The 26,977-nt window shown below is 43.6% G+C and overlaps 1 protein-coding gene across 1 annotated transcript in view; it reads left to right on the top strand.

Annotated features, from left to right (window-relative positions):
- Window positions 1-26,977, top strand: part of Mthfd1l (methylenetetrahydrofolate dehydrogenase (NADP+ dependent) 1 like) — a 186,417-nt gene that overhangs the window by 101,969 nt on the left and 57,471 nt on the right. Inside the window, exons 21-24 of the mRNA XM_074072325.1 lie at window positions 14,215-14,354; window positions 19,587-19,628; window positions 20,688-20,788; window positions 21,307-21,484. Coding sequence (XP_073928426.1) covers window positions 14,215-14,354; window positions 19,587-19,628; window positions 20,688-20,788; window positions 21,307-21,484 — 461 coding nt within the window. The remainder of the gene's footprint in view (window positions 1-14,214; window positions 14,355-19,586; window positions 19,629-20,687; window positions 20,789-21,306; window positions 21,485-26,977) is intronic.

Genomic DNA, 26,977 nt, shown 5'->3' with positions numbered 1-26,977 from the left:
ATTCAGACGGGGACTCTAAGTCCCTCCAAACGGAGGTGGCCAATCCTCTTTCCGCAGTCTTTTCCCAGTTAAACCTCGGTATCGGAGGCTGTTTGTTCCTCTCAGGGAGGGGCTGAGATCTCGGTGGGACCTCCAGATGTTGGGGTCCAAAGTTGACCACCCCTAAGAGGAACAAAAAGACACTCACGATAATGTAAGCCACAAAGCGAGGTTTATTTCCAGCCAGCTGGGGTCCGGGTATCTGCCCGACGCAGTGGGTTTCAACACGGACCCCGAATACAAAATTCAGGCTGCTTTTATATTTTTTTAGACATTAGTCACGGTCACACAGCAATTTTTATGGTCCCTGGGGTCACATATTTCTGATATCACCCACATCCTGGTGGTGGGGCAAGATTACTTGAAGATTATTTATCAGGAATTTGGTAAACACCAGGTGTCTCAACTCATTGACTCACATACCGTTTTAGCAAGATTAACCAGAAACAGTCCCTATTCCCAGAAACCGTCCCACCTCCCTTAGTTCCAGTAAGTGGTGGCTTGGGTCATGTTAGTCATGGCCAGTTTCAGGCTGAGTGGGCTGCAAGCCTCAAAGGTACCCTAACATTTGTACCCTAACAATCCTAAATCAAAAATGCACATCCTACCCTATCTGCTGATTATCCCAGCACAGCGCAGCATGAGGCAGTCTCAGCCGGGACCTGGCTGCATGGCCTGCCAGGATCACCCTACATCTCAGTAAGCTGAGAAAAGATCAAACTCCACACTTCTAGGTACCCTTTCTACTGAACGCAGACCACATTTGCACCATGGTAAAGTTGAAAAGTGGCAAACCGTAAGCCAGGGTCTGTCTGTAAAGTCTGCTGCCCTTACTTGCAGAACACACAACACGATACTGTATTCCATTTATGCTGTGCAGATCTGAATAAAAAGTATGGACCCGTGATTGGGATAAGGCCCAACAGCATAAGAGTCGTCACTTGGAGAGAAGGGAGGTATGTGGGAGGCCTCAATTCTGTGCTGGGGAGAGTGGGTTATGAGAAGCCTATTGAGAACTGGACATGAGCAAGGTGAGATGCAGCTCATGTGTTCTTCCTAAGATGTTTATCTATAGGCCAACATAGGCACAGCCCTGGCCACAGAGAGGGAAATGCAGAACAGAGATGCAGGAACGCAGGTTTCTCCTGTTACAATGTCACACCATCCTGGAGAACTGCTGCTCCACCCTGTTTATCACTAGATATAAAAGACTCACTGAAGGAGGATGCCAGGCTTTTGTCTTGGGGCTTTTGCTCTGGGCTTTTGTTTTGGGGCTTTTTGCCTTTGCTTTGAGGCTTTTCTTTTGGCTTTCTGATGGAGAAGACTTTTTTTGTGTGAGAGACTGTTTGAAGGGAAAAGAATTGCTGAAGGAGAATTGCTAGCAAGCCTGAAGGCTGAGACTTTAAGAAAGCCAAAGAGAACTTTATACATAGGCTTTAGAGAAGCTAAGCTAAAAAGGACAGTGCAAGCCTGAGCACCAGACTTTAAAAAAGCTAAAGAGATAGTGCAAGTGGGCAAAGACTTTGAGAGACTATGCTAAAGAACAGCTAAAAGAAAACATGGGACAGAGCAAGTCTAAGGAGAGAGGTTTTAAGCAAGGTCCTAAAGAACTGTAAAGGAGTGAGGCCTTAAAGAATAAAGATAGAGAAAAGAAGCAATGAGAGTTGTGCGTCTCCACCTGAGCGCCCAACACACCTGATCCCACTGTTTGTCTGTCCTGTGTCTTTTCTGAATCTCCCATAGCCCCCAGTTAGGTTCAGTAATAACCAGGAGGGAGCAAACAAGGGAGTGAGGAAAAAAGCTTGCTCCACTGTGCTGTCTTAAATTCTGAGAGAAGAAAGATTTAAGCACTGGTGGCTGGATGTTAGTGTTTGTGAGTTGTTTGTGGAGCAGAGGAGAAAAGGGGGAAATTTGGGACCTGTAATTTAGGAGACTGAGGCTATAGCCAAGATTGGCAGCTGTAATGAGTATGTGATCAAGTCTTTGGTTTTTTAAAAGCTCGATGTAAACATCAATAGTTGTATTTTGGTGGGCCAGGCAGGCGCCTTACACTGCTTTCTAGCAGTGTGGATGGGTTTTGCAGATAGCTGTCACACTTCTGCATATGCCCTGGAATGAATGGTAGAGAAGTGGGCAGCCGTTGGCCTGGGCAAGTCAGGCAAGGGTGAGACTTTCTCTCTGCAAAGAGGGGGGATGACCCCTGCTATGAGAATTCTCAACAGGGTTCCAGTGTAGCCTGTCATCCAGGGCCAGTGAAAACTGCTTTTTCTTCCACTCAAAACTCCTGATTCAGCACTGAGATGAAGAGTTATGTTCAAATGACTTCTTAAATATCTTGCATATGTTTGGGCCTTTGTGTACACACACATTCTGCATTTCAAACCCCAGAAGTCTTAGTACATACCTTCTTTTGCAATTTTCCCCCACATTGTTTAGCATTTTTGTTTGTTTTATAAAATTGTACGAATGTTTTGGTTGACTGTAGATTGCTGACTTTTCAAGGGCAGGCAACAATTTCTTGATGTAACTTCTAAAAATATTGAAAACACTATAAAAATAGTTTATTTGTCTCCCAAACCACTTCTTTGTTCAGCACATGCACAGAGGAGATAGAATTTAGAATGACAATAGGTTTTAAAGTGTGACAAACAGGAACACACACACACACACAGCCCTACATTTGCATCTTGTGCTGCTCCAAGCTGATGCATGGACATTCCCCCCGCTTTGGTGTTACTGAGGTTTGAACTCGGCCTCATGCTTTCTAGGCAGACACTACCACTTGAGCCACTCTACCAGCCCTTTCTTGTGATGGGTTTTTTCGAGATAGGGTCTCACCTGGACTGGCTTTTGAACCACAGTCCTCTGATCTCCGCCTCCTGAGTAGCTGGGGTTACAGGCATGGCCACTGGCACCCGGCTGTGTTGTGATTTCAACTGGTCTCTGGGGCATGAGATCCATCGTTCTCGGCTGCACTCAGCAGCATCAGTTAGAGAGCTCTGGCCGCATCTCAGCCTCTAGGTTCAGCTCTTTAATCAGCAAAATTTTGAGCAAATCTCACATCTCTTCTCAATTAGAAATGTAACCTTGACTTTGGTCCCAGAGTTAATGTCGCTCAGAGAAAGAAAGCCGTGCATAATGTTCCAGTCATGTGCAAATTGAATTGGTCCAAATGAAAAACTTTGTTCCTAAGTAGGCTCTATTTTCACAAATCAATCAATGAGGACTGGGTTCTCCCACAAACAACAAGAGCTGAGAAGAAATGGCCCAAAGCTAACAGAACTTTGGTTTTCTCTCACAGAAAAGAAGTCCGCAGTAGGCAGTCAGAGCTGGTGGACCAGCTCCTCGGTGATCTGGGGCTTGGTGCTACCTGATGGTCCAGAATGGTTGCACAATCCCTGGCCATCACAGCTATATCCCAACCAGTGGGAAGGAGGAAGCAGTCATACACCTTTTTAGAAGCCTTCCTGGAAGTCACGTGCCATTTGTGTTTGCTTTTTCTTAATAACCTTGGTCACACAGACCTACCTAGCTGCAAGAGAAGCTAAGACATCTCACAAATGTCGCTGTCAACCATGACCTCCCTTACATGGAAGGGTGTGGTACTCATCCACTGCCAGCATGGCACAGTTCAGGATGGTCTTCAGACCCAGACTTGTCATGTGTGTCACCGTCTCCATTTCCTGTTTGACAGCCTGTGCCAGACTTGACACTTCTCACAGATGTGAGCCAGACAGATGGCACCTTCTATTGCCCTGCACATCAAAGAGCATTTTTGAAAAAGTCTAGGACATTTCTGAAAGTAAGAGAGTGGTTTTAGAAATCCCTTATACTGGCTTATTGTAGCGGAATATTATATGATAAAGTATTGTTTGAAAAATGTTCGTCTCGTGGTATACTGATAACGCGATGTGATGCATTAGGTTCACTGGAAGGACCAGGAATTCTTTTGCATGTGACTCCTGTGACCTTAAAGATGAAACACACAGGTAGAGATTCAGGTCTTTCTTGGGGACAGCCCCAAGTGCTCTTCACATACTTTTCCCTGAAATTCTGCAAGCCCGCAAGGCACAATGGATCTTTGGTTTTGGTGATACTGGGGTTTGAACTCAATGCTTGTACTTGCTAGCCAGATGTTCTACCAATTGAGCCACACCCCCAGCCCATTTTTTGTGGGGTTTTTTTTGCTTTAATTATTTTTCAGATAGGGTCTCAAGTTTTTGCCTTGGGCCAGCCTCAGACCTCTATCCTCCTACTTAGGTGTTTTGTTTTGTTTTTGTGATACTGGGGATTGAACTTAGGGCCTCATGCATGCAAGGCAAACACTAAACTACTGAGCTATATTCCCAGCTCTTAGATTTTCTAAATAGCTGGGATTACAGATGTGAATCACCACACCAAACACTGAAGCTTTGTTTTTTATTGTTTGCCTTTTGCCAGGGTAATAGAAATAATAATAAAATACATATGCTTAACGTTTACCTGTGTAATTAAGAAAATCATATTTTAGCTGCTTTTTCCAAGTGAGACTTCTCTTTTTTTTTGCGGTACTGGAGCTTGAACTTGGGGTCTACACCTTCAGCTATTCCAACAGCCCTTTTTTGTGAAGGGTGTTTTTGAGATAGGGTCTCATAGAACTATTTGCCCAGGCTGGCTTTGAACCACGATCCTCCTGATCTCTGCCTCCTGAGTAGCTAGGTTTATAGACGTGAGCCACAGGTGCCAGCTCAGATTTCTCTTGTATGAGGATGTAAGACCAGGCTGGGGACATGCCAAAGGAAGAAAGGAAAGGTAGTAAATTAAGTGTTTGTTCTTCTTTATAAAAAATGAGAATCATAACAGGTTTGCTCTCAGCTCCTTCTGGTCTTAGGGATGGGTCCTGATGTGAGATGGAAACATGAGAACTGGTCCTGATTCTTTGTTACTTTTCCCTGTAACATAGGTTTCATCTAAGGGCATCAGTCCTCTGTCAGCAGTATAGAGATGACCAGAGGGGCGGGGTGCGTGGCTCAAGTGGGAGAGCGCCTTCCTTGGAAGTGTGTAAACCCTGAGCTCAAACCCCAGAACCACCAAAAATAGAAAGAACTCAAAAAATAGATGACAGTGAAAATGGCTGAAGATGTCTGACTTGTTTACATTTTCCAGTAATACTATATTCCTATTAATATATTAGTTTTATAAGCATAATTTCTTTGGAAAACATACAAAGGGAAAAAATATGTTCATCCCTCATTCTTTCCAAGACTGTTCTCTGATTTTTTTTTTTTTTGCAATATGGGGGTTTGTGAGAGCATTAGTGAGAATAGCATGGCATCAGCCCTTAGAAGCGGAAGGTGTTTTCCTTCGTCCTTCAGAGTGTGACATGCTTTGTGACCCTCAGTGTGAATTTAGTGACTGTGAGTGCTGGAATGAGCTGCCTGTACCATGGGTACCAATGCCGGGCAGAACGGGGCGGTAGTGAATAGTCGTTACAGGTATCCATTGTGACAAGCTGACAGGACCACACATGCCACATTCCTCCCCCCACTTCTTCCCTCGCTAGAAAAGATCACTGGGGGCGAAACCTGGGCCAGACTCTCAGTGCTTGCCTGAAATCCACAGTTGCCTGACATATCACAACTGCGTGTGTGCAAGAACCACACCCAAATCTTACAGAACAACATAAGATCCCAGTGTTTCCTGTCCTTGTGCTGGGATCACAGGTGTGCACCACCACACCTGGCATGTTTTTCTTTTTTTAATGCCAGTTGCAGCTTAGTACGTTGATTAAATGACTCATGAATGGGTCAAGAGTCTACACTCTACCTACTTGTTTGAGTCTGTGTATAGGCAATCTTGCAACTTTGACATTTAACCCTCTGTCCTCATTTCTTCTGTAAAAAATTATAGAATCAGTAATGCTGATATATTTGCTTTGTTTCCATTTAGTTTTCAGAGTTTCTCTTGATGGATTACATTAATGGTCCTAGAAAAAGTTACTGCCCTTTTTTTGTTACTGTTCGCTCCTTTAAGACAAATGTATTTTGCTCTTGACGTTTATAATTTTTTCTTCCTGGGATCTATTTCATCTTTCCATTATATTAGCTTAGTGTGTCTTAGTAGCCAAGCCTGGCAGAATTCATTTCTGTCTCAAGTTCACTTCTTAAGGGTCACTTCTCAGCAGCTGCAAGAGAAGAGCTCCACCTTGTGCAGCCATCCAAAATTCCTTGAGCCACAACTTGGGGACAGCTTTGTTGACTAAAAATTGAGGAGTGAAGGCCCTGGTTATAGTCAAGGCATTGTACAAAATCTCCTGCTCCCTACAAGATAATCGGAAGCATCTGGATAATGGCTCTTGAATTTAATTCGTTAGAATTTCATATGGGAGGTAAAAATAACGTGTATAATTTGATTTTCATTTGAACATTTTTTTCTAAAATTAAATTTCCCTTTGGTCAAATGATTTTACAAAACAAGATAATTAGTAACTAATTGACTCTCTGAGGGAGGAAATTCTGAGTCCTTCTACCAAAACACATCAAGTGACATCATTGGTACTTTCAAACCTTTTATTACTGTGCCACCACAAGTGTGTCTGAGAGGGCCTATGTCCTCTTTACACTTTGCTACATTCTCTTTTCCTTTTCTTAAATCCACCCCAATAGCTTCTCATGCTCTCTACACCCTGCTGACCTTCCTCTGCTGTGTGTAGAAATGGCCAGCACAACTGGTAAGAGTGAAGAAGGACCCGTGCTATGTGGCTTCTTCTGTTGGGTCTCTATGGAAACCTGACCCTGTTACATTTAATAAAACCAAAGAGCATATCGATTAAATAGACAAAACCTAGAGAGAAGAACGGATTTAGTTTTTAGTAAAATTTCACAGACTTCAGATGGGATAGAGCCTCGAAGTTAACATCCAGTTCAATATGTTATTTTGGTTTTTAAGCTGTACCAATAATGCTGAGCTTCCCTAGTGGTTAATTTAATGACTCATCCTGATTTACTTAGTCTCCTTCTGGTCACTAAAAACATAATTACAATCCTCAAAGACTAGCCCACCTCAAGCTCAAGTTCAGAATTCATGCGCTTCTGTGACTTTGAACTCAGCTCTTCCTGAGTCTAGCTACAGCTGAATGGATGTGTTTATATAGGACAGAAAGGGACTGTGGCAAGACTAGTTCCCATTTTCTTTAGGACCTTTCAGGGATTACAGCCCCAGTGGTTCCAGAGGAAGCCTAACCGCACACACCTTGCTTCTTCTGTACAAGGATTATTTTATTTCAGATTTATGATGAGAAAGTAAAGTGCCGACTGAATGAAAGCTACAGTTTTATTCCCCCCCCACCACCAATTTACAAGAAGTCCTTTTGAAGGGTCCATGCCAGGGGGTTGGAGTCACTCATCAGAAAGGCAAGTGTTGGGGTCAGATGGCTCAGTAGGAAGAGTGTGAAATACCTCCTAGGCCCCATGAGACCACTCGGTTCTCAGGAAGCCACACCACAGCACCTCTGCCTATGTGGCCTGTCTCTGCATGGTGTTGGGAAACAGTGCAAGTGGACCTGTCCCTGGAGTTTGCTCTCTCTGAGGTCTTCCTTTGTTCACCAGAATTCTCTCTGCCACTACCCAGGATTCATCTGTGTTGACACATAGACCAACCACTAGGAGAAGATTCGAGATATACATCCTTTCTGTTCTCACAGCAAGGCCATAGTGCAAGTCTGTACACCCTTACCTGTCAGCTCAGCAAAATAATGGAGAGCTACTTTTAATAGACTGGAATACTATGAAATTCAGGGTGCTAAGATTTTCACTGAATGCCAAATCAACCAAGCAGTTGTATAGACAAATGCTGCAGGATATACTGGCATGTTGACATGATCGCTGGAATGAGGACGTCAGCAGAGACTGCAGGCATGTGGACCTGGGTTTCAGTCCAGCTTAATCACCCTGTGACTTTGGGAACAATTAAACTTTTTAGCATCATAAACAGTACTCAAGGGAGAAAGATACCTCCCAAGTATTGAAGAGTGAAATGAGACAATGTTCTAGTAATTTGCCTGCCACGTAGAAAATACTTAATAAATGTCACCTTTGGCTCCTCTGTAGGCCTCAGTTTCTCAGACTAGCCTTCCCTGTCCCCATCATAAACCTTCTTAGCAGTAAGGATGGCAACTGCATGCCTGTGCTGTCCCGTACTGTGGGGTTTCCCCGACCTCTCCCTTCTTCCTTAAGGGATTAATTCAGATACCTGGTCACTACTTTTCATGACCTGAAACTACCAAGTGGTACTGAACTCACTGTTTTTTATATGCATTTTTATTCGAGTATATTAACTGTCCACAGAGATTACACCATGGTGTTTCACACCTGCATATATTGTAGGTGGTTCAGATTAACCCCCTCTATTGCTCTCTCTTCCCTATCCCCTGCCCTGTGTTTTTTGACAGCTTTCAGAGGTTATGTTTCCTTGTGCCACAGACACAGTGGCTTTTGGCATTAGGACCCACTGTCGGTGCAGCCCATCAAAACTGTGCTGGGTGGAATTTTTACCAGGATAATTCATATTCTCGGATCTCATAGCATGAGGTTGCAGTGACTACATGAAAGTGTGGACAGTTTTGTAGTCCAGCCTCTAATGCATTCATAATATTCACAGAAGGAGTGTCTAGAGAGTACAGGGCTCCTTTGATCCACATCAGGTGCCCGAGCCTCATTGCTGTTGACAAGTGGGGGAGAATGGTGTTTGCTTTTAGGAAGGGGCTGGTGGTTGACTTGTGCATGATAGGACAGTTAGCAGCATCCGTACAGGATGCCCAGTGACATCCCGAAATGTGAGGCAGGAGGAGAGGTGAGGAAATCACCTCTGGTTGAGAACACTGTTTATAGCTGTGATTCCATAGAAGTGGATTCAGTAGTGTGCTGAGTAAGGCACGAGAACATCCAGGCATAAATACGAAATGAGTGGGATTCAAATGTACCTGCATATAAGAAAACAAAAACGTTAAAGTATCAAAGGAAATTCAAAGAAGAAAAGGTGAAAAGGAAAGGCAAGAGCCATGTTCCTTTTCCAGTCACTTGTCACTTTGTCACATTAAACACGTGTTGACATCTCCTATCCTTCACTAAATGAAGATACTGGCCTGCAGGTGATTCTGAAATGTCAGGCCAGGGAAGAAGTGGTTCATCAAATGAAAGGAAATGAAGGTTTTTCCTAAGTTCTGTGATATCCACGTCTAACAAAAAGTGCTTTGGGATGGAATTCCAGGTGACAGAGCATGTGAGGACATAGTGAGAGCTCTGGGCTGAGCAGCAGAGGGGACACCACAGTGGACTCCTTGTCCTTATCTCAAGAAGGTAATTGAGGAGCTAGGAGGAAGTTTGAATACGTTGTCTCTTAAGCTTCTTCATCGTTCCAGAATTCCATGCATTTATATTTTCTGAGTCTTAATTGTCACTGCAGTTTTCTTGTGTACAGCAAATTAGGAAACCAATATAGTAATCTGTTGTATAAAACCAACTCCCTCCTAGAAGAACTCCATGGGTGCCACGCAGGCCTGCCAGTAGTGTTTTGTTTTTTGTTTTTTTGGAGTTTTTTTGAGTGTTTTTGTTATCACTGTTGCTAAATTTTTACACAAGAATTTTGGTTGCCATGGCAGGTCATCATGGACAGCCAGCTGCCTGGTTTTCACCCTCCCTCTGCACCCAGACTTGTTTCCTGTGACGGTCACTAACCGTATTTGTCCAAATGTTAGTCTTCCAGCTCTGACCCACTGACCCTTCTTTCTGAGACTGTGATGCGTTTTGACGCTTGAATCAAGCCATGCTGCAGTCACTAATAACTTCTGTGCTTACATGAGAGCATTCATCAGCATTTCCTGTTCTCATTCATGGTGAAAGCTGAATAGCCGAACAAAAGAAAAGAAATTGCCAAGACAAAGACTCATGTGGCTTGTGCAAACATTGTCTTACATCCTGGTTAAATATGCAGCTTTCAGAAGTATATCACCTACTCTTCAGGAAAGCTAAATCATAGTAACTGGATTTGCTTCATGACTCAAGGACAAGTCCATATTAAATAATTCTTTAGCCTAATCTCTTAAAATTGATTAAGGGAAGCAAGTATGATAAGGGAATACATTGCTTATTTCAGCTCAAATATGTTGGAAATTCCCAGGAAGTCCATAGGACCTGGAGCCTGCCAATAGGAGTGACTTGTCCCCTCTCACAAGGTAGGACCCTGGAGGTGCTAAGGCACAGAGGCACAGCACTCCAGGAGCTCGGATTACACGCTCGTGATTACGATGATGCTTTATCAGAGTGGGTCTTAACTCTTATAAATTCTGATTACACCCCAGCCTGCTGTTTCATGCTCTCTCTGTTTTCCTTGGCAGCCTGATATTTGAAAACAACATGAAAGTGATTACACGCACTATTTCAGAACAGTTTTCAAAGCAGGAGAACTTGGCACTTTCATCTGGTTTTTGCACGTTATTTGCCTCCGTGTTTCCTTTGCATTTGAAGCCAGAGGTCCTGGACCTTTACAACTGCATCCGGTTTTCCTTCTCCTAACTGAAGTCCTCTTTATTACCACTTTTTTCATTTCGTTTCAATTTGCCTCTCAAAAATATGAAATTTAGCTTAAATAGCTTAGGCGACATCTGAGATGGCATTTGTACCTTTTGTTAAAACTATTTGAGTATCCTAAGACAAAAGAGGAGTATAATAGGGAGGACTAACCTTACTTTAAATTCTGCTTTATGCATCTGTCTGCATTGAATCATTACCTGTACATCATCACTGGCTCCTGAATCCTGCTCTGGTAATTCATGCCAGGGACAGTGTTAGGTGCTGGAAAGTAAGGCAGGGTCCCTGCCCTAGAGGTGAGAGAGAGAACAGTCTGATTAGCGTGCAGCAGGCACTGACAGAGACCAAACCTGAGGGCTAGGAGAGGTACAGGGAGAAGGAGGGCAAGAAGGGCAGGAAGGGTAGCTAGCCTCCCTGGGTGTCAGGACAAGCTTCCAGAAAATGCCCATCAAGCTGAGGCTTGGACAGTGGGTTTAAAGAACCAGAGATGGGAGGGAGGAATGTTCTAGATGAAAGAAAAGAGTGAAGATGGTAAGTGACATGGTGGGGGGCCCCACAGGAAGCTCAGTGTTACCGAAGTGTAAGTGTGGAGGGAAAAGGTAGGGGTGTATGGTCCTCATGCTACATGAGGGTGGCCTTGGCTTTTATGGGAAGTTCCTTGGGGATTTATCCCCATTAGATAATAGGGAGCCTGTGAAGGACATGGTGACCACATGCGAGAGTTGAGGAAGAGGAGAGCTAGCTTTTTGAAGGCAATTTGAGCTTTCAACTTTTCAAGGCGATCGAATGACTATGAATGAAAGGTGTTGTTCACACACATTTGTGAGAAGTGTTCCAGAAGTCGCTATCGTGCAACTCCCTCTCTTGGTTTGGAAATATTTGCGCATTCATTCAATGCCTTCCATGTGTCTTGCTATGTTAATCTCTTGGATAAGGTCCCCCTTCCCAGGGACTCCACGTCTAACAGTACCTCCTCATGTAAACACGCATCTCTTTGGAAAGAAACCAGAAGCACTCGGTTGACCCCCATATATAAAATGCACACAGCCTCATACCTCCAACTGTAGGGTGACATTACATGACTGTTCCCAATACTGAGTCACTGAAAAAGATGCTTCATTCAGACTTCTCCTTGAACCCTTCTCAGCGCTGATGGCCAGAGAGCACACCCTGCTGATGGAAGTAGTGGCTTCTGCAGTCACAGTGAACGCTTTCCCCTCCTCTCTCCTTTTCCCTCTCCCTGACAAGCCCATTTCTGCTCTTGCACTAACCTTTTCTTGAATCCCTTCTTTCCTCTGCCCCTCTCCTCTACCCTCTTTCCCCCACACCTAACTCCTTACTTCCTTACCTGGAAAAATCCTGTCTGCCCCTGTCACTTTTCCCCCAAACTCCCAGGCATTTCCCTCCACTCCCAACCCCTGTGCTGCCCCGCAGTTCTCTCGGGAATAGAGGAAGTCTGTCACCTCCTTCCTGGAAGTGCTTGAACATAGGGCCCCTAAGACTGAGTCCCTACCACTGAGGAAAACCCCTGGACATTGCAGAATTCAGCAGATGCTTAAGAACTGCGTCTGATTTCTGGCCATGGGAGAACTGTACTTTTATTAGCAGCAATGCCCACCCACCATTGCTGTGTGTCTCAGGTAATTGTCCCAACAAGGAGGCTCAGGTGGCTTAAATAACTCACCAGGATAGCACAGCTGGGGAGGGATTCAGCATCCCATCCCTACAGGATGGTCTTACGCAATTCCAAAGTTGCCAGCCATTCATCTTTCCTGCATGGGAGCCCCTCCATAATGACTGGTGACAGAAGTCAGCTGAATGACTCCTGTTCTCAGGCCCGCCAATATCAGTGTGATGAAACACGCAGTTGCTCCTCCATGGCAAGGACTGTCATGCACTCAGCTATCTCTAGTTTTGACCATTGCTAACTGAGTCACGAGAATTTTCCAAAATACAATGTAAAAAGGAATGTCCTTCTTTAAATTGTCCTGCCATGTTTGTTCAAAGAAAATATAACAAAGGATAAAATAGCTTGCAGCTATATTTATTCCAAATTGAATATTTTCAGAGAATCTATTGTAATTTGTCAAAAGCCTATCAGAGGTCATAAAATGTTTTATAACCTCTAGTTCCATAACCTCACCTTTGGGAATTTATCCCCAAATATAATTTGAAAGAAACTAAAGCTCACATGCACTGATATTTTCATTGTAGCATTATTTGTGTTGGAAATCAGCCAAATGTTCTTGAACAGGGAGAGCAATTTTGTAAATTTTGCTACGTCAGCTCAGCAAAATGATAAGTTGACGTGTAATCATAAAATTTGTAGCACAGTAAGGAAAAAAATGATTTTACAGGCAGAGGTTACAGAATTCTACTTATTCTGAAAAACTTACACAGGCATATAAAGTACTAAAAGGAAAAAAGAATTAGATGGAGTTAGTTTGAAAGTACATGGGAAATTTTATGTTTCTTTCCCTTCAATTTCTTAATTTTGTTAAAATCCTGTGAATGGTAGGGATAAATACCTTCATTTGTTCCTTTTCTTTGTGTGGGTGCGCAGTGGTGCTAGAGTAAACACAGGGCTCAGCAAGCCTTCTCCACTGAGCTGCATCCCCAGTTCCCAAATGTTTTTTATTTATTTATAAACTGGAAAATTTTTTGCCACCAGTTCCTGTCTGTACCAGAGTTCTGGCCTTGGCTGCTCACTTTGCATATGCACATGGAATTGGTACATATTTCATAAATATAGGTATAATAAAATACCTACATATAAAAAAGGTATATAAAATACCTTTTATATCAGTAGTGCTCTCTTCCTAGAGAAGAGTGCTTTCCAAATTGTAATGGACAGTTGTTACACCTGGGGTTGTTGTTAAAATGCAGATTCTGATTCAACCATCCTAGCTTTCTCACAAACTACCAGGTGCATGGGTAGCAAGGCCCTGGAGCACTCCCTTGGGTTTGAAGATGTACTGGCAGGTGTCTAGCACGGTCTCAGAAGACAATGTCAGTATTCTGTTTGCCACCTCCCTTCATGCCACAGCGATTTCTATCACGGCGGGAGGAGGGACATGCAGAGAAATGAGTATCTGTGATTCTGGAATAGAGGTGCTTTCTTGCTCAGGACTCACAATCAACATCCTTAAGCCACTCAACTAACTTGAATCTTGTCCTTCAACAGAAACAGTGACACTAAAATAAATAATACAATACCATATTCTAAATATTATGAAGAGTAAGAAAGGCTGTAGGATCATTATTGTGCTTTCGTTGCCCTTTGATACAATTTAGAGCCTGATTACAAAGTTGCAAATCTCATCTGTGTTAAGAAAAGCTTTGTTTTGAGTTACAGTGCTGGGGGAAAAAATTCATGACTTTGGCAATGAATCCTTTAGGCCTGGTGGTGTGTCACAAAATACAGCATCTTCCACAACCTGGAGGAAGTTAGTTCCCCCTTGCATAGGCACAGGCTGCAGTGTATCCTAGACGTGGAGAGGAATTTGGGCTCTCCTTCCAGCCAGAATCATTATTAACTAATGGTAATGATTGCCCAAACCTACTGTGTTCTTAGAAAATGATAACCTATTTCCACCTTGCTTCCCCACAGTGACTGAAGCTGGCTTTGGGGCTGATATTGGGATGGAGAAATTCTTCAACATCAAATGCAGAGCTTCTGGCCTGGTGCCCAATGCGGTCGTGCTGGTAGCCACGGTGCGAGCTCTGAAAATGCATGGAGGCGGGCCAAGTGTGAGTCCCACACTTCCTTCCCAATAATGCGTGTGTGTGCGTGTGTGATATACAACGTGATATATATGTGTTAAGATAAAACAGTTCAGCGTTTGAAACATTCATGCCTACTTCTTGCCTCAGGTTCTCTAGAATGTCTTCCTTTTTTTTTCTCTTTTTTATTGTTGTGTTGGGTGGGGGAACATTGTGGCATTTACAAAAGTTCTTACAACATATCAACTATATCACACTTTAATTCATAGCCTCCATCATTCTCCTTTATGCTGCCCTACCCCATTGCTGGAACAGTCTCAACAAGTCTCATTTTTTCTGTTTATATACATGTGTACACAGTACTTGTACCATATTCACCCTCCCACACCCTTTCCCCACCTCCTCCCCCTCCCACTGGTACCACCTCCCCCAACCCCTCCCCGTGGGACCTGTTCCGTCCTCCTGTTCTCCAATTTTGCAGAAGAAAAGGAAATGACATTTTTGCTTGTTTAAGATAGCTACACAGGGAGTTTCCTGGTGGCACTTCCATGTATATATGGATTATAGGCCAAACTGGTTCATCCCCTCTACTTTTCTTCTTTCTACCTTAGTCCCATACTTATGGTTTCAACAGGTTTAAAAATTCTATATTCATAGAATATTTCCTCTTTGAAACCTTTTTTCACAGATCACCACCACAGGGCACTTGGGGTTCAGTTAACTCACACATAACATGACTTCTAAATGGTCTTTTGGAAGGGAGCATCACGGAGCCCCTCTGGTCTTCAGACTCATCCCTGATGCTCAGGCCAGCACATGGCAATGGGCAATAGAGGCTGTGGTTCCTGCACGAAGAGCTCTTTGATGGCTGAGGGTTGTTCAGTGTTTGTACAGTTTTTTGGTTCCCCGATGTTACAACACATCAGATTTCACTGAAAACCACTTTCTTTCTGTGGCTGCTTATTATGACTTCGTCTCGTGACTCTTACAGCTTTGGATTGCGTCTAGTGAGCTCTGCTTAGAGAACACAATTTTAACTTTTTAAAAGACTTTTGACATTTACTGCTATGTATACAGTTTATAGCCAGAAAAGTATAGGATTTGGGTTTTTTCCCCCAATTTAAGAGTTTCCAAGTGGAGGAAAAAAGAAATTTTATATCGGTTGATCATTTTGGCATAAAGAAACTGAAGTTTTCTTATTGTAATATTGATATGTGTGATAAACTGTCAAATGCCATTTGTCCCTTCGCTCTGTTTCAGTGGTGATGTTTTCTTTCCACCTCTTGTCATGGTTCTATGGCAGTGACGATTGTATCAGGGTTAGTAGGGACAGATACAGGTTGTGTTAGCTTTCTGCTACCGTGACAAATGGCCTGCCATAAGACCTCATACAGAGTAAATATTTATTTTGACTCACAGTTTGGGGGGTGGTCAGGTGGCCTTGGTTTTGTGCCTGTGGCGAGGCAGTACATCATGGCAGGAGCCTGTGCTAGAGCAGACTTCCTCACCTTGCTTATGTCTGGGATATGAAAGAGAGAGGAAGAGGGAGCATGGGTCACATCCCCTTGGAGGGCACGCCACCAATGACGTAAAGACCTCCAGTTAGTCTCCTTGTCAAGGCTCTACCGCCTCCAGTAGCACCGCTCTGTGAGGTAAGCCTGCGCCATGTCAGCCTTTGGGGGACACTTTGGACCCAAACTGTAGCACGGGTGGACAGTTTAATAAAAGGGAGGATTGGTCAGGCCATCGGAGCTAAGCATCCCTCTCCCGGCTCCAGCAGCACCTTCTGCCTCATACTGTTTTATGATTGTCTAATTTGTGTGTCCTACTCAAATTCAGAGTTCTTGACATTAGGGCCCATGTGTTAGTAGTGCTGTACCCCTACTGCCTGCCATAGCGGTGTCCAGGAAATGTTTTTAGTAAGTGAGTAACAATGAGCTTTCATCTTCTAATCCTGTATTCCATTCTGCCACCTCAGTGTCTTTCCTTCTTACTTGGATTAACTTTGCATTAATGTTTTTGACCTGTTACAATTTCTGTTTCATTTTGATACCATTATATAAATAATGACTCTTTTATTTTTATTGGGCTTACTTTTCGTACAGTGGAAAAATCCTGTGACCCTTGAATGTGCCCATTTTATCAGCAGTCGTTGCATCCCTGTCTTCCAAAGTCATCATTTGGGAGGGCCATACAAAATCTGATATCCTCAATTAGTTCTTTAAATCCATTAAATTAATCAGAGTTCTCAGAAAAATAGAGCCAGTGGGGTGTGTGTGTGTGTGTGTGTGTGTGTGTGAGAGAGAGAGAGAGAGAGAGAGAGAGAGAGAGAGAGAGTGCATGTGTGTGTGTGTGTAGAAGAGAGAGATTTATTATGAGGAACTGGGTCACACAATTATGAACCCCGAGTCCATAATCTGCCCAGCACGATGGAGTCCCAGCAGAGCTGTTGATGCAGCTCCAGTCTGAAGAATGTCTGCTGGGAGATTGTCCTTTGCTTGGCTGGAGGAGGCCAGTCTTGTTGTTGTAATCACGTCTTCAACCGATTGGTTGAGACTGACCCACGTTATAGAGGACATAAAGTCCTGTTGCACTCCAAGCCCCCTGGTTAACATGTTAATCTCAGTAGAAACACACCCTTGCAGAAACAGCCAGAATAATGTTTGACCAGGTGTCTGGGCACCCTGCTGCCCCACCACATCCATTGTTACTCTTTCGGCATGTGGAGCAGGTAGTCTGCTTTTAGTTTTCTCAGCTGAGAAGCCAGTGGCTCGCTCTATGTAGTTAGGTGTCCTGGCTTTGTCCCCGGGAGAAGGCTTCTCATCCCTGTGCAGGTGTCTTCCTGGGATCTCCCTGCAGCTGCTCTGGCCTGTTTACATGTAATTGTGCCCGTGCCATGTGGACACCAGACAGACACGCTCACTTGGTTCTGTTTCTTCATGTGCACCTGGCCTACAGTTGGTTCTTTTCATTTCCATCTGTTTTGTTTATTTTTATTTCATTTATTTATTTATTGGTGCTGGGGATCAAACCCAGGGCCTCACATATACCAGACAAGCACTCTACCACTGAGCTATACTCAAAACCCGTACATATTTTAGAATTAGCTCAAGTTCTATAAAGAATCTTTCTTGGGATTTTTATTTAATGTATGGAATTTTACACCTTTCTCCCCTTTTTTGGCAGTACTAGGGTTTGAACTCAGGGCCTCATGCTTGCTAGGCAGGCACTCTACTGCTCAAGCCATGCCCCCAGCACTTTTTTGCTACAGTTATTTTTTAGGTAGGGTCTCACATTTTTGCCTGGGAACTGGCCTTTTAGATGGCCATCCTCCTACCCCATGCCTCCCAGTAGCTGGGACCACAGGTGTGCACCACTACGCTGGCTTGTTAGTTGAGATGGAGGTCTCCCTGTTTTTCACAGGTTGGCTTCAAACTGTTCTCCTCTCAATCTCCAAATTCCAAGTAGCTGGGATTACAGACATGTACCATGACACGCAGCCTTGCTGTTGATCCTTAGTAAGTTTGACATTACCTTTTATTCTTAGTTTGCCAAACTATTATATAAATAGATGGAGAGTTCTTTTCATCTTTTGAGACATTGATGATTTGGTTTTTCTCTTGTAAACTATTACTTAAAATATTATTCCAAATATTAAATAAACCTTACATTTAAACAAATCCAACTTGGACATATATTATCTTTTTATGAATAACTGGATTTTGCTAGTTGGTTTGCTAATGTTTTGAGTTGTATTTTGGTATCTGCATGAGTCAGATGTTAGCCACACAAACAGAGGATTCTGTGGGGGACTGGGGTTTCTAGGCTATGTGTTTGTGTAACATTAGAGTAATTTGTTTATTCAAAGTTGAGTAGAGGACTCAAGTGGTAGAGCACCTGCCTAGCAAGTGTGAGGCCCTGAGTTCAACCCCCAGCCCCAGAAAAAAATAAAGACAAAGTTAGTAGAATTCAGCTGTAAAGCCACCTAGCCTTGTTGCCCTTGGGGGGGAGGGTAGGTTTTTTTAAACTATCAATTTAATCTTTTAATGAAGATAAGACTGTGATAGATTTTTTATTTCTTCTTTAGTGGGTTTTAATAAAAGTCACCCCTCTGCAGATTTCTCTTATTTTATGTTTTCAAAAGTATTGGTAAAGTCGGTCATGATAACCTGGTAATTCTGTCTAAGCATATGAAGTTTTAATCTTTTTCATTCCTCTTCTTTTTGGAAGTCTTATCAGAGTTTTAAAGAACCAACTTTTGGCTTGTTTCTCTACTTTTTTTGAAGTTTGCTTATATACTATTCTTTTTGCTTTTATATAAATTTTTATTTGGATTTTGCTCAATTTTTTGACTGGATTCTGCAGAACTTTGTGTACAAGCATGTGTGCTCATTGGTGTTTAATTTCTTTCCTTTCACTTTTCTTCCCTTTTTTGTCTCTTTTCTTTCTTTTTTGCAGTGCTGGGGATGGACCATAGGGTTTTACACATGCTAAGCAAGTGCTCTACCACTGAGCTACACCCCCGGTCCTAAATTTATTTTCATTCCAGCATTTTAGTTGTTCCAGTTGAGAGGTTTTACTCTATGCTCTTTCTGGAAAACCCATCTGAAAATACTTTATTCTGTTCCTACATCCTATCAAAAACCATCTGTCACAAAGGAATTCTAATATTTCCATGACCTCTTCCAATGAGAGGAAAGAAAACCATCATATCCTAGGTGAATTGAAGTGAATCTAGTGCGTCTCACAAAAAGCACAGCAGGCTGGCTGCAGGAAAGCAATGGGGAATTGTTGACAGGAACTAAATTGGCGTTCAGAACTCTGGCATGTTCAGGTCCCTGTTTTGCCTCTCATTTACTGTGGATCCTCAGCTTGCTCATCTTTAAACTGCTCTGCCAACCCCAAAAGGTATTGTGTGAAGCGAAGCCAAAAAAGAAAAATAGCAATTTCTTTCTAATGACCCTGTCGGTCTGTATAAATCATGTATTAACATTCTTAGTTCCATTTTACGTTAGGATAATGGGCAACTGTATGAAAACTCTCAACATGGGCTCAAGCTAGCATCAGTCCCAGAGACCCTGACTTCATCGGTCTGAGGGGGCCCAGGCAGCAGCGTTTTTTAAGAAGTTTCCCACAAGACTTAACGTTTAGTCAGTAATACCAGCTATTGGTTAAAAATAGGGCTACCTTCCCCAAACCCATGACTTATGAAAGCATTTTCCTGGGATTATTCTTAATTTTTGTCTCTTCTTATTTTAGGTAACAGCTGGTGTCCCTCTAAAGAAAGAATATACCGAGGAGGTAAGGGGAACTATTTAGCTGCTTATGTGAAGAGTTGTTCAAGTCTACTTCATCGCTGGCTTCCAGGTGACAGTCAGTGAATGTGCCTCCCACAAGCAGCCTCTTAGAAATGCTTGAGAGGAAATGGGCGGGGTAAAGGAGTAAAAGCACTCAGCTCCCTCTTTTCATGGTGCTGGGGAGGGAATGTGGAGCTTTACAACTGCTAGACAAGTACTCTGTTGGTGAGTTACGTCTCTAGACTTCAACTCCTAAATCAAGAAAAGATGGGTGCAGGCTTGACTCCTAGTCTGTATTCCCAGGCAGCCCTCATGCCATCAAGAGACCAAGGTCTCTGGGACAAAAAGAAAATTACAAATTGTTGTACCCATGGGTTTTTTTGTTTTGGAGATGTTGTTTGTTGTGTTGAGGGGTTGGGTTGGGTTGGTTTGGTTTGGTGGTTTTTGGTTTGGTTTTGGTCTCAGGTTTTTTGAGACAAGGCCTCACTTTTCAGCCCCAGGCTGGCCTCAAGCTCACTGTGTAACCCAGGCTGGCATGGAACTCAAGATCTTCCCGCCTCAGTCATGCCAGTGCTGGAATCAGACATGCCCAGCTTCTGTGTCTTTATTTGGGATAGATAAAACTGACTTTCAGAAGCTGTGCAGTTGGCTATATGGCTTATAAGTGACACAGCTTCTGTAAATGCACTGATTTACTGGGAATAGTTCCTTCTAGCTCCTACGGGTGGCACCAGGGATTTAAGCCAGGAGTATTTTGGCAGGGCTCCTCACCACCCCTGGGCCTCGGCCTTGTGCCTTTGTCCAGCAGGCTGAGGAGGAGGCACACATCTCCTGGCAGCCATTCCTCTGCAGAAACAGTTAAAAGCCTCCAGAACCAAATATGTCATTGGACCCATTTTGAAAATGGATCACACCATCTTTCTCGCAGGCAGAAAGTGACTTACGGTCTTCTTTCAAAGTTTCTATGGCAATAGAATAAGGAATGACGTCAGCCAAACCTGCCAGTATGGTGAGACTGGTTTAGTTTGGAGGAGGCACTAACTGGGGCCTGGTTTCCTTCCAGAACATCCAGCTGGTGGCTGACGGTTGCTGTAACCTACAGAAGCAAATTCAGATTGCTCAGCTCTTCGGGGTTCCTGTTGTGGTGGCCCTGAATGTCTTCAAGTGAGTTAGGTTCCATCTCTTAAGTGTGGTCCTGTCTCGGGGCCACCCTATAGACTACATTTATGCCGTGGGGGTATTTGGTCTTTCTTGGCTTTGTCTAAAAGTCACAGAATACTCAGCTCTTTCTATTTGTTTGTTTGGTTTGGTTTCATTTTAACCAGTGTGTTCTCAAAATGTTACTAGGGAAATGAAATTTATATACGAATTACCATTTTGTTGGCTTTTTTTTTTTTTAATTCCACCCAGCATTTGTCTGAGAGACTGTGATTGATCAAAGGGAAATATGGAATTTTCTCCATAAAAACCCTTAACAACTTGAAATATTTAAACTGTGTTGTAGAGGATTCTTTTTCTACGCTTTTCTTTAAGTCTGATTTATTTAAAAACAGTGTGACCACTTTTGATGTTTAAAATATATTCAGTGTTAGGGAGCGAGTTTCTGTACAAATGGTTAGTCTTTCTTTGAAAACTTGGCTAAGTGAACACAGATGCAAAACCACAATCACTTTCATCACCAGGACGGACACCCGCGCAGAGATTGACTTGGTGTGTGAGCTTGCCAGGCGGGCCGGTGCCTTTGATGCTGTTCCCTGCTATCACTGGTCACTTGGGGGAAAAGGGTCGGTGGACTTGGCCCAGGCTGTGAGAGAAGCTGCGAATAAAAACAGCCATTTCCAGTTCCTGTATGACGTTCAGGTAAGAAGTGACGAGCGAGCACAGTGGTGATGGTGGCTGTCGTGTCTTGCACAAGGCCAGTGTGAGAGCTTATCTGCATGGATCATGCCTTGTAGTCCTCATGACAGCCCTGCAGAGAAGGGAGCTGACGCTCAAATACACACACTGTAAGCCATCAACAGTGTCCCTGTGTCCAGGGCAGACCCACCCAGTGCTCTGAAACCTGGGCTCTTGAAGACCATTCTCTGCTACCCCCAAACAGCAGGCCATGTGGAGGTGGTGTTCTGGACACCAGGGGTCAACAGCTGACACCTGCAGGGACTGGTTGTCCAGGGAGGAGGCTTCTGAGCCATTTGCAAAGCTTGGGAAATCTTGGGAGGAATTTTCCTTGTCCCCATGGGCCATGCTTCTTTCCTCACTGGTTTTCTTGAGCATCTTGTATATATATTTATTTATTTTTTTCATTGTGGTAGAACACACATTCCATAACATTATCGTGTTAGCCATTTTTGAGTGCACTGTTCAGTGTTAAGTCCATTTCCATGGTCGTGCACCGATCTCCAGAACTCTTTTCAGTGTATGACACCGAAACTTGGGACTCATTTACCAGTTCCCCGGTCCCTTCCCCACAGTTCCTGGCAGACACCATTCTCCTTTCTGTCTTTGACTTCCACCATTTTGTTACCTCATGTAAGTGGAATCTTACAATATTAGTCTTTTGTGACTATGGCTTGTTCCTAACAAGCCATAAGGTTCATGAGTGTTGTAACACGTGTCAGAATTTCCTTCCTTTTTAGGGCTGAATATTTCCTTGAATGTCTGTACCCCATTTTGTTGACAGACACTGGCTTGCTTCCACCTCACGGTCATTGTAAATAACACTGCTGTGAACATATGTGCACAGTGTCTGCTCACCACCCTGCTTTCCGTTACATGGTTTTCTCGTATATTCTTTAACACATTAGACAATGACCCTTAAAGACAAAGTCTGAGTTCCCAGGACTTACTTTCCTTACATGTTCTATTGGTCTGTCTCTCAGATGTCACAGATAGTGACATTACTCCTCAGTCCTGCTCATGGAAGTCAACAGTGTAAGCAAAGCAAAAGCAAAGACAGGGCTTAGTAACAGTGTTTGTAAATTTAGAGTTACATCAGCAACAGCAGAGGTGTGCCACCTACATGTGCACTTAGCAGGTGTCCACTTCTTCAGTCCTGTTGTCCCTACTGGGCAGGATCTGGTGTTGCTGAAGCACAAGGAGATGCAGTCACCAGCCCAGTGTCCCACAGCTCTAAGGAGACACAGCTGGGTGAAGAGGTACAATGATAGCTCATCATTGGCTGTGTTCTTCCGAGCTCAGGCATGTTCAAAAACGTGTCTGAGGAGGAGAGCAGTGACCAAGTGACTCATCTTAAAAGAATGATGACAGAGCCAGGGCAAGCATAGAATCCCTGCTGTGAGGGAGGTCATGTGCCCTCAGTGAAGGTTCCTAGAAGGATGGACTTACGAAATGAATGGGATGGCAGCGTAGGAAAGTCTGCCCTGTGGCCAGACTGTGGGATGAATTCTGACTTTCACAGGTGGTCCAGATTTGGAGAGGAGATTTGGGGTCAGCATTAAGAAAACATTCTGGTCGGAATGTTCTCATTGGGGATTCCCAGGCAGATGTTGACATAAAATAGATGAAGCCATGCAGGGGGCCTGGCTGAGGGCCCAAAGCTACCCTAGTGTTAGACGGCTGAAGTGACACCGTATTTTTGTACCATGGTTTAGAGAAAGTTCACCAGCATGTCTATAATGCCTGGTGTAATCCTGCCATTCTACACAAACTATTGTCAAGTAATTCCAAGCCAGACACGGCAGTACATATCTATAATCCCAACACTGGAGAGGGTGAGATAAGGAGGGTCACAAGTTCACAGCCAGCCTGGGCTACATAGCAAGACCTTGTAACAAAAACAAAAGCAGACAAACCAAAAATTGAAGAAAGCACCTCCCAAATCAGCTGTGAGTGCCTGGGACCATTGTCATCTGACGTGAACTGGCCCACCCCAGGTGGCAATGGCAGTTTTTAATGATGACTTCACAAAACAAGGCTCGGTTCAGGGGGAATGTAGCAGGGAAAAGAAAATTAGTGGCAGAATTTCCAAAGGTTTCTCTGTGTCATAGACACAGAGTAACCCTACAAGGAATTCTTCCTTTTGCCTTCCACTGACATTTTCATTTTTTTCTGAATTCCTGTTCTTTTTTTACATTTCATATATTAACAAATTATAGTTGCATATAGATACAGCGTACAAGGCGAGAGTGTAACGTCTCAATTTCTAAGCGTGGCAGGAACCTTAGGACACACTAAGGAGTCACAACCAGTGTGGTGGTATTAGGGATTTCTTTCCCTGCTAACATGATCTCATGTCACTTTGACAGCAAATAAAACTCATGGTAGATAAAAGTAAAAAATAAATAAATATGATATGAAATTATAAAATCAAGCTAAGTAACCAGTCCATCATCTTGACATGCTTTGTGTCAAATGGCCAGAACTATGCCAGGTGTTGTAGACATACTGGCCAGCCTTACTGGACCACAGCACAAAAAAGAAGGTCACCTCAGCCACCCACCACTGGGGTAGCATTGGCCCTTCTGCCACGCCCACAGTAAGGCTACATTTATTTTATGCTCAACATGAAAAAATGGGAGTGCCAGGCAACTCGCCAATAATGTGCAGTCATCCCTTAGTATCTGTGGGACTGGTTCCAGGACCCCCAGAATACCAAGACCTGCAGATGCTCAGATCCCTTATAGAAATGGTGGTGTATTTACCTCATAACCTATGCACATTTTCTCCTGTATTTTAAATCCTACTAGATTGCTTATGATACCAAATACAGTGTAACTGCCATGTTGCTCATTGTTATCCTGTGATGTTTAGGGAATGACAGTTAGGGAGAAAGTCTGCACAGAGGCAGTATTTTTTCTGAATGTTGGTTGAATGGAAGACATGGAAGCTGCAGGTCTGGAGCATTGCCTGTATTCAGCACAGGATCATTTTGGAGACAGGGCCTGGCTATGTATTGGTGACATCTTATTTCCTGCTCTATCCCCATCCTGGTCTTCTGTTACAGAAGAACACCTGAAATCATTTGAGAGAATGCAAAATATTGCCAGGGATTGCTTTTGTGCAGAAAGAAGGAATAGTCTCTGACCCCAGTGGAAAGAAGGATAGCTGGAGGGGCAGAGACTCTGCCTATTTGCAGCCTGCATTTAAAGCAAGAAAGGAGCTTGCCCTGTAACTTGGGCGTCCCTGCTGAATTTATAGAAAGCTGAGTTAAGGAGCTCCATCACTGGAGGACTATTCTGCATTTCTTTTTACCCAGAATAGTAGTTCATTCGAAAAGGCAATTTTTGATTAAGGAGCCAGAGGCTGCAGTTAATTAAGAATGATAAATCAAAAGCAAGGAATAAGCTCCACTTGAAGCACAGTGGATCATTTCCTGTCACCCCTTTAGGGTGATTACAGTGCCCTTTAAAAAGCTGTTAAAAGTTCCCCCTAAAGCAATTTCCCTTTGCCTTTTTCTGTTCTGATTTTATTTTTTACAATGACATCTCTGTTGTTGACCAGCTCCATGCCTCCCTCTCTGCTGGCACACAGACTGTGTGCCAGCACGATACACTCATCTGTAGTTACACCTGACTAGGTAAGAAGTTCCTCTCCCGTTCAGTTTCAGGACCACCTCCCTGAGTCCCGCCTGGAAGCAGGTGGGGGGTGAGCTCAGCCCTCTGCATTGTAGGTGAGAAGGAGAGACAGGCTTGTCCCATAACAAGGGGACACTGTACCATATTATCATTAAAAGGCTAAAGCTTTGGGGTTGCACGGACTTGAACTTGAACCCTGGCTAGGCCTCCCGTTATGGGCATCAATTTGACAAGCGACCTAGTCTGTCTGAGCCTCCACTCCCCATCCAGTAGCGTGCAGTCACACATAACATCAGCTTCGCCAAGCTACCACAGGGACCTCGTGAAGTGTCTCACAGGACACACTGCCATCAGTGTCGGCTCTTCTCCATCACTCACTTCAGAGAGAGGGGGCCTTCTGAGTTCACCTTCAAGAATTCTCTTGTGATGCAAGGTGACAGCAAACCGCAGGGATGGGGTTCTTTAAGTGGGTTAAAATCAGCCATTTAGAAACCTGGGTTCCTTGTGCACTATGAAGAAAGGCATCACCAAATTAAACCAAGACTTGGACCTTTTGCCTTCCTGGTGCCATCAGTGAGATGAAAAGCAGGTATTTTTGCACAGAGGGATGGCACTGAAAAGTCCTGAAATTCAGAGTCAGAATGTTGTTTAAGTCAGGAGGTAAGATTGAAAATTCTGTCCATGTGCTTCCTCTAACCTTGCAAGCATTTTGCAGTGTGACCTTGACATAAGACAGGCTAGTGTTTATTTCTGTTCAAAGGTCCTTCCTGTTACTTGCATGGGGCGCTTCTCTTAAGTACAGTGGGGGCTAGCGAAAGAAGACCAAAGCACACCCTGAAACCACGCTGGCTTCTGAGCTGCGACATTCTCACCATCCCTGGGTTTGGGGGTGGTTTTTTACATGGGGTGTGTTTTGGTTTGTTTTGTTTGTTTGTTTTTGTTTTGTTGGCTGTTGAGAAATTACCTCCTGTTTCTTTAAAGATTCAAACTTGAACGTATTCCAGGTGATGGGGCTTTGTGAGTTTCCTTTTAACTAGACTTAAAGCATTTGTCACCAGAGCCTCTAATTTTAAATAAATAAAAATACATACATACATACATATATATATAATCTGTGCATCTATGTTTATAGCAATGGATAGATGGTGAGCTTTTTATTGTGGGCAAAATGTACATAACATAAAACTTGTCACTGTAGCCATTTTTAAACATACAGTTGTGTAGTGTTAAGTGTAGTCACATCATGCATATGGGGCTGAATTAATACAATTTTAAAACTTGAAATGACATGTATTCATCTCTTTATGTCTTTCATGTTTCACACTAATGGGGGGAACAGATGTGTGCCCCTTCTTTTTTGTTGTCATTGTCCCCAGACAACTGTTTTCTGGCTCTGTCCTCCTGGTGGTCCTGCCAGCCTTTCCCTGGGCCTCCTCCTCTCCCCTTCCTGTGCACTGAGCTGTGTGGAATAGTCTATAGAAAGCTGCCCCCCACATTTTCCAGTCAGTTAAGTATCTCCTTCATAAATCTGTCTCCCCTTCAGCCTTTAATATTCTGCTTTCTTATTTACGACTGGGCAGTCTTGAAAGAGCTTTGGTCGTCCAAGCGGAGCTATAGCTGCATGCAAGGCCCTCTTCAGCCTCTCCCCCCCTGACTCCCATGATTCCTCCTTCCCATGATTCAGCTCCCACAGACCATGCCTGCTGCAGACAACCTCGGATGCATATCAAAACCAGACTCTTGGGCTGGGTTGTGGCTCAGTGGCAGGGTGCTTGCCTAGCAGGTATGAGGCCCTGGCTGGGTCTCATATCTAAGCTTC

This window comes from Castor canadensis, chromosome 1, assembly GCF_047511655.1.
Source record: "Castor canadensis chromosome 1, mCasCan1.hap1v2, whole genome shotgun sequence".
In the NCBI taxonomy this organism is placed as follows: domain Eukaryota; kingdom Metazoa; phylum Chordata; class Mammalia; order Rodentia; family Castoridae; genus Castor; species Castor canadensis.
The sequence above is the reverse complement of the archived record's forward strand: the minus strand, read 5'-3'. Positions and strand labels throughout refer to the sequence as shown.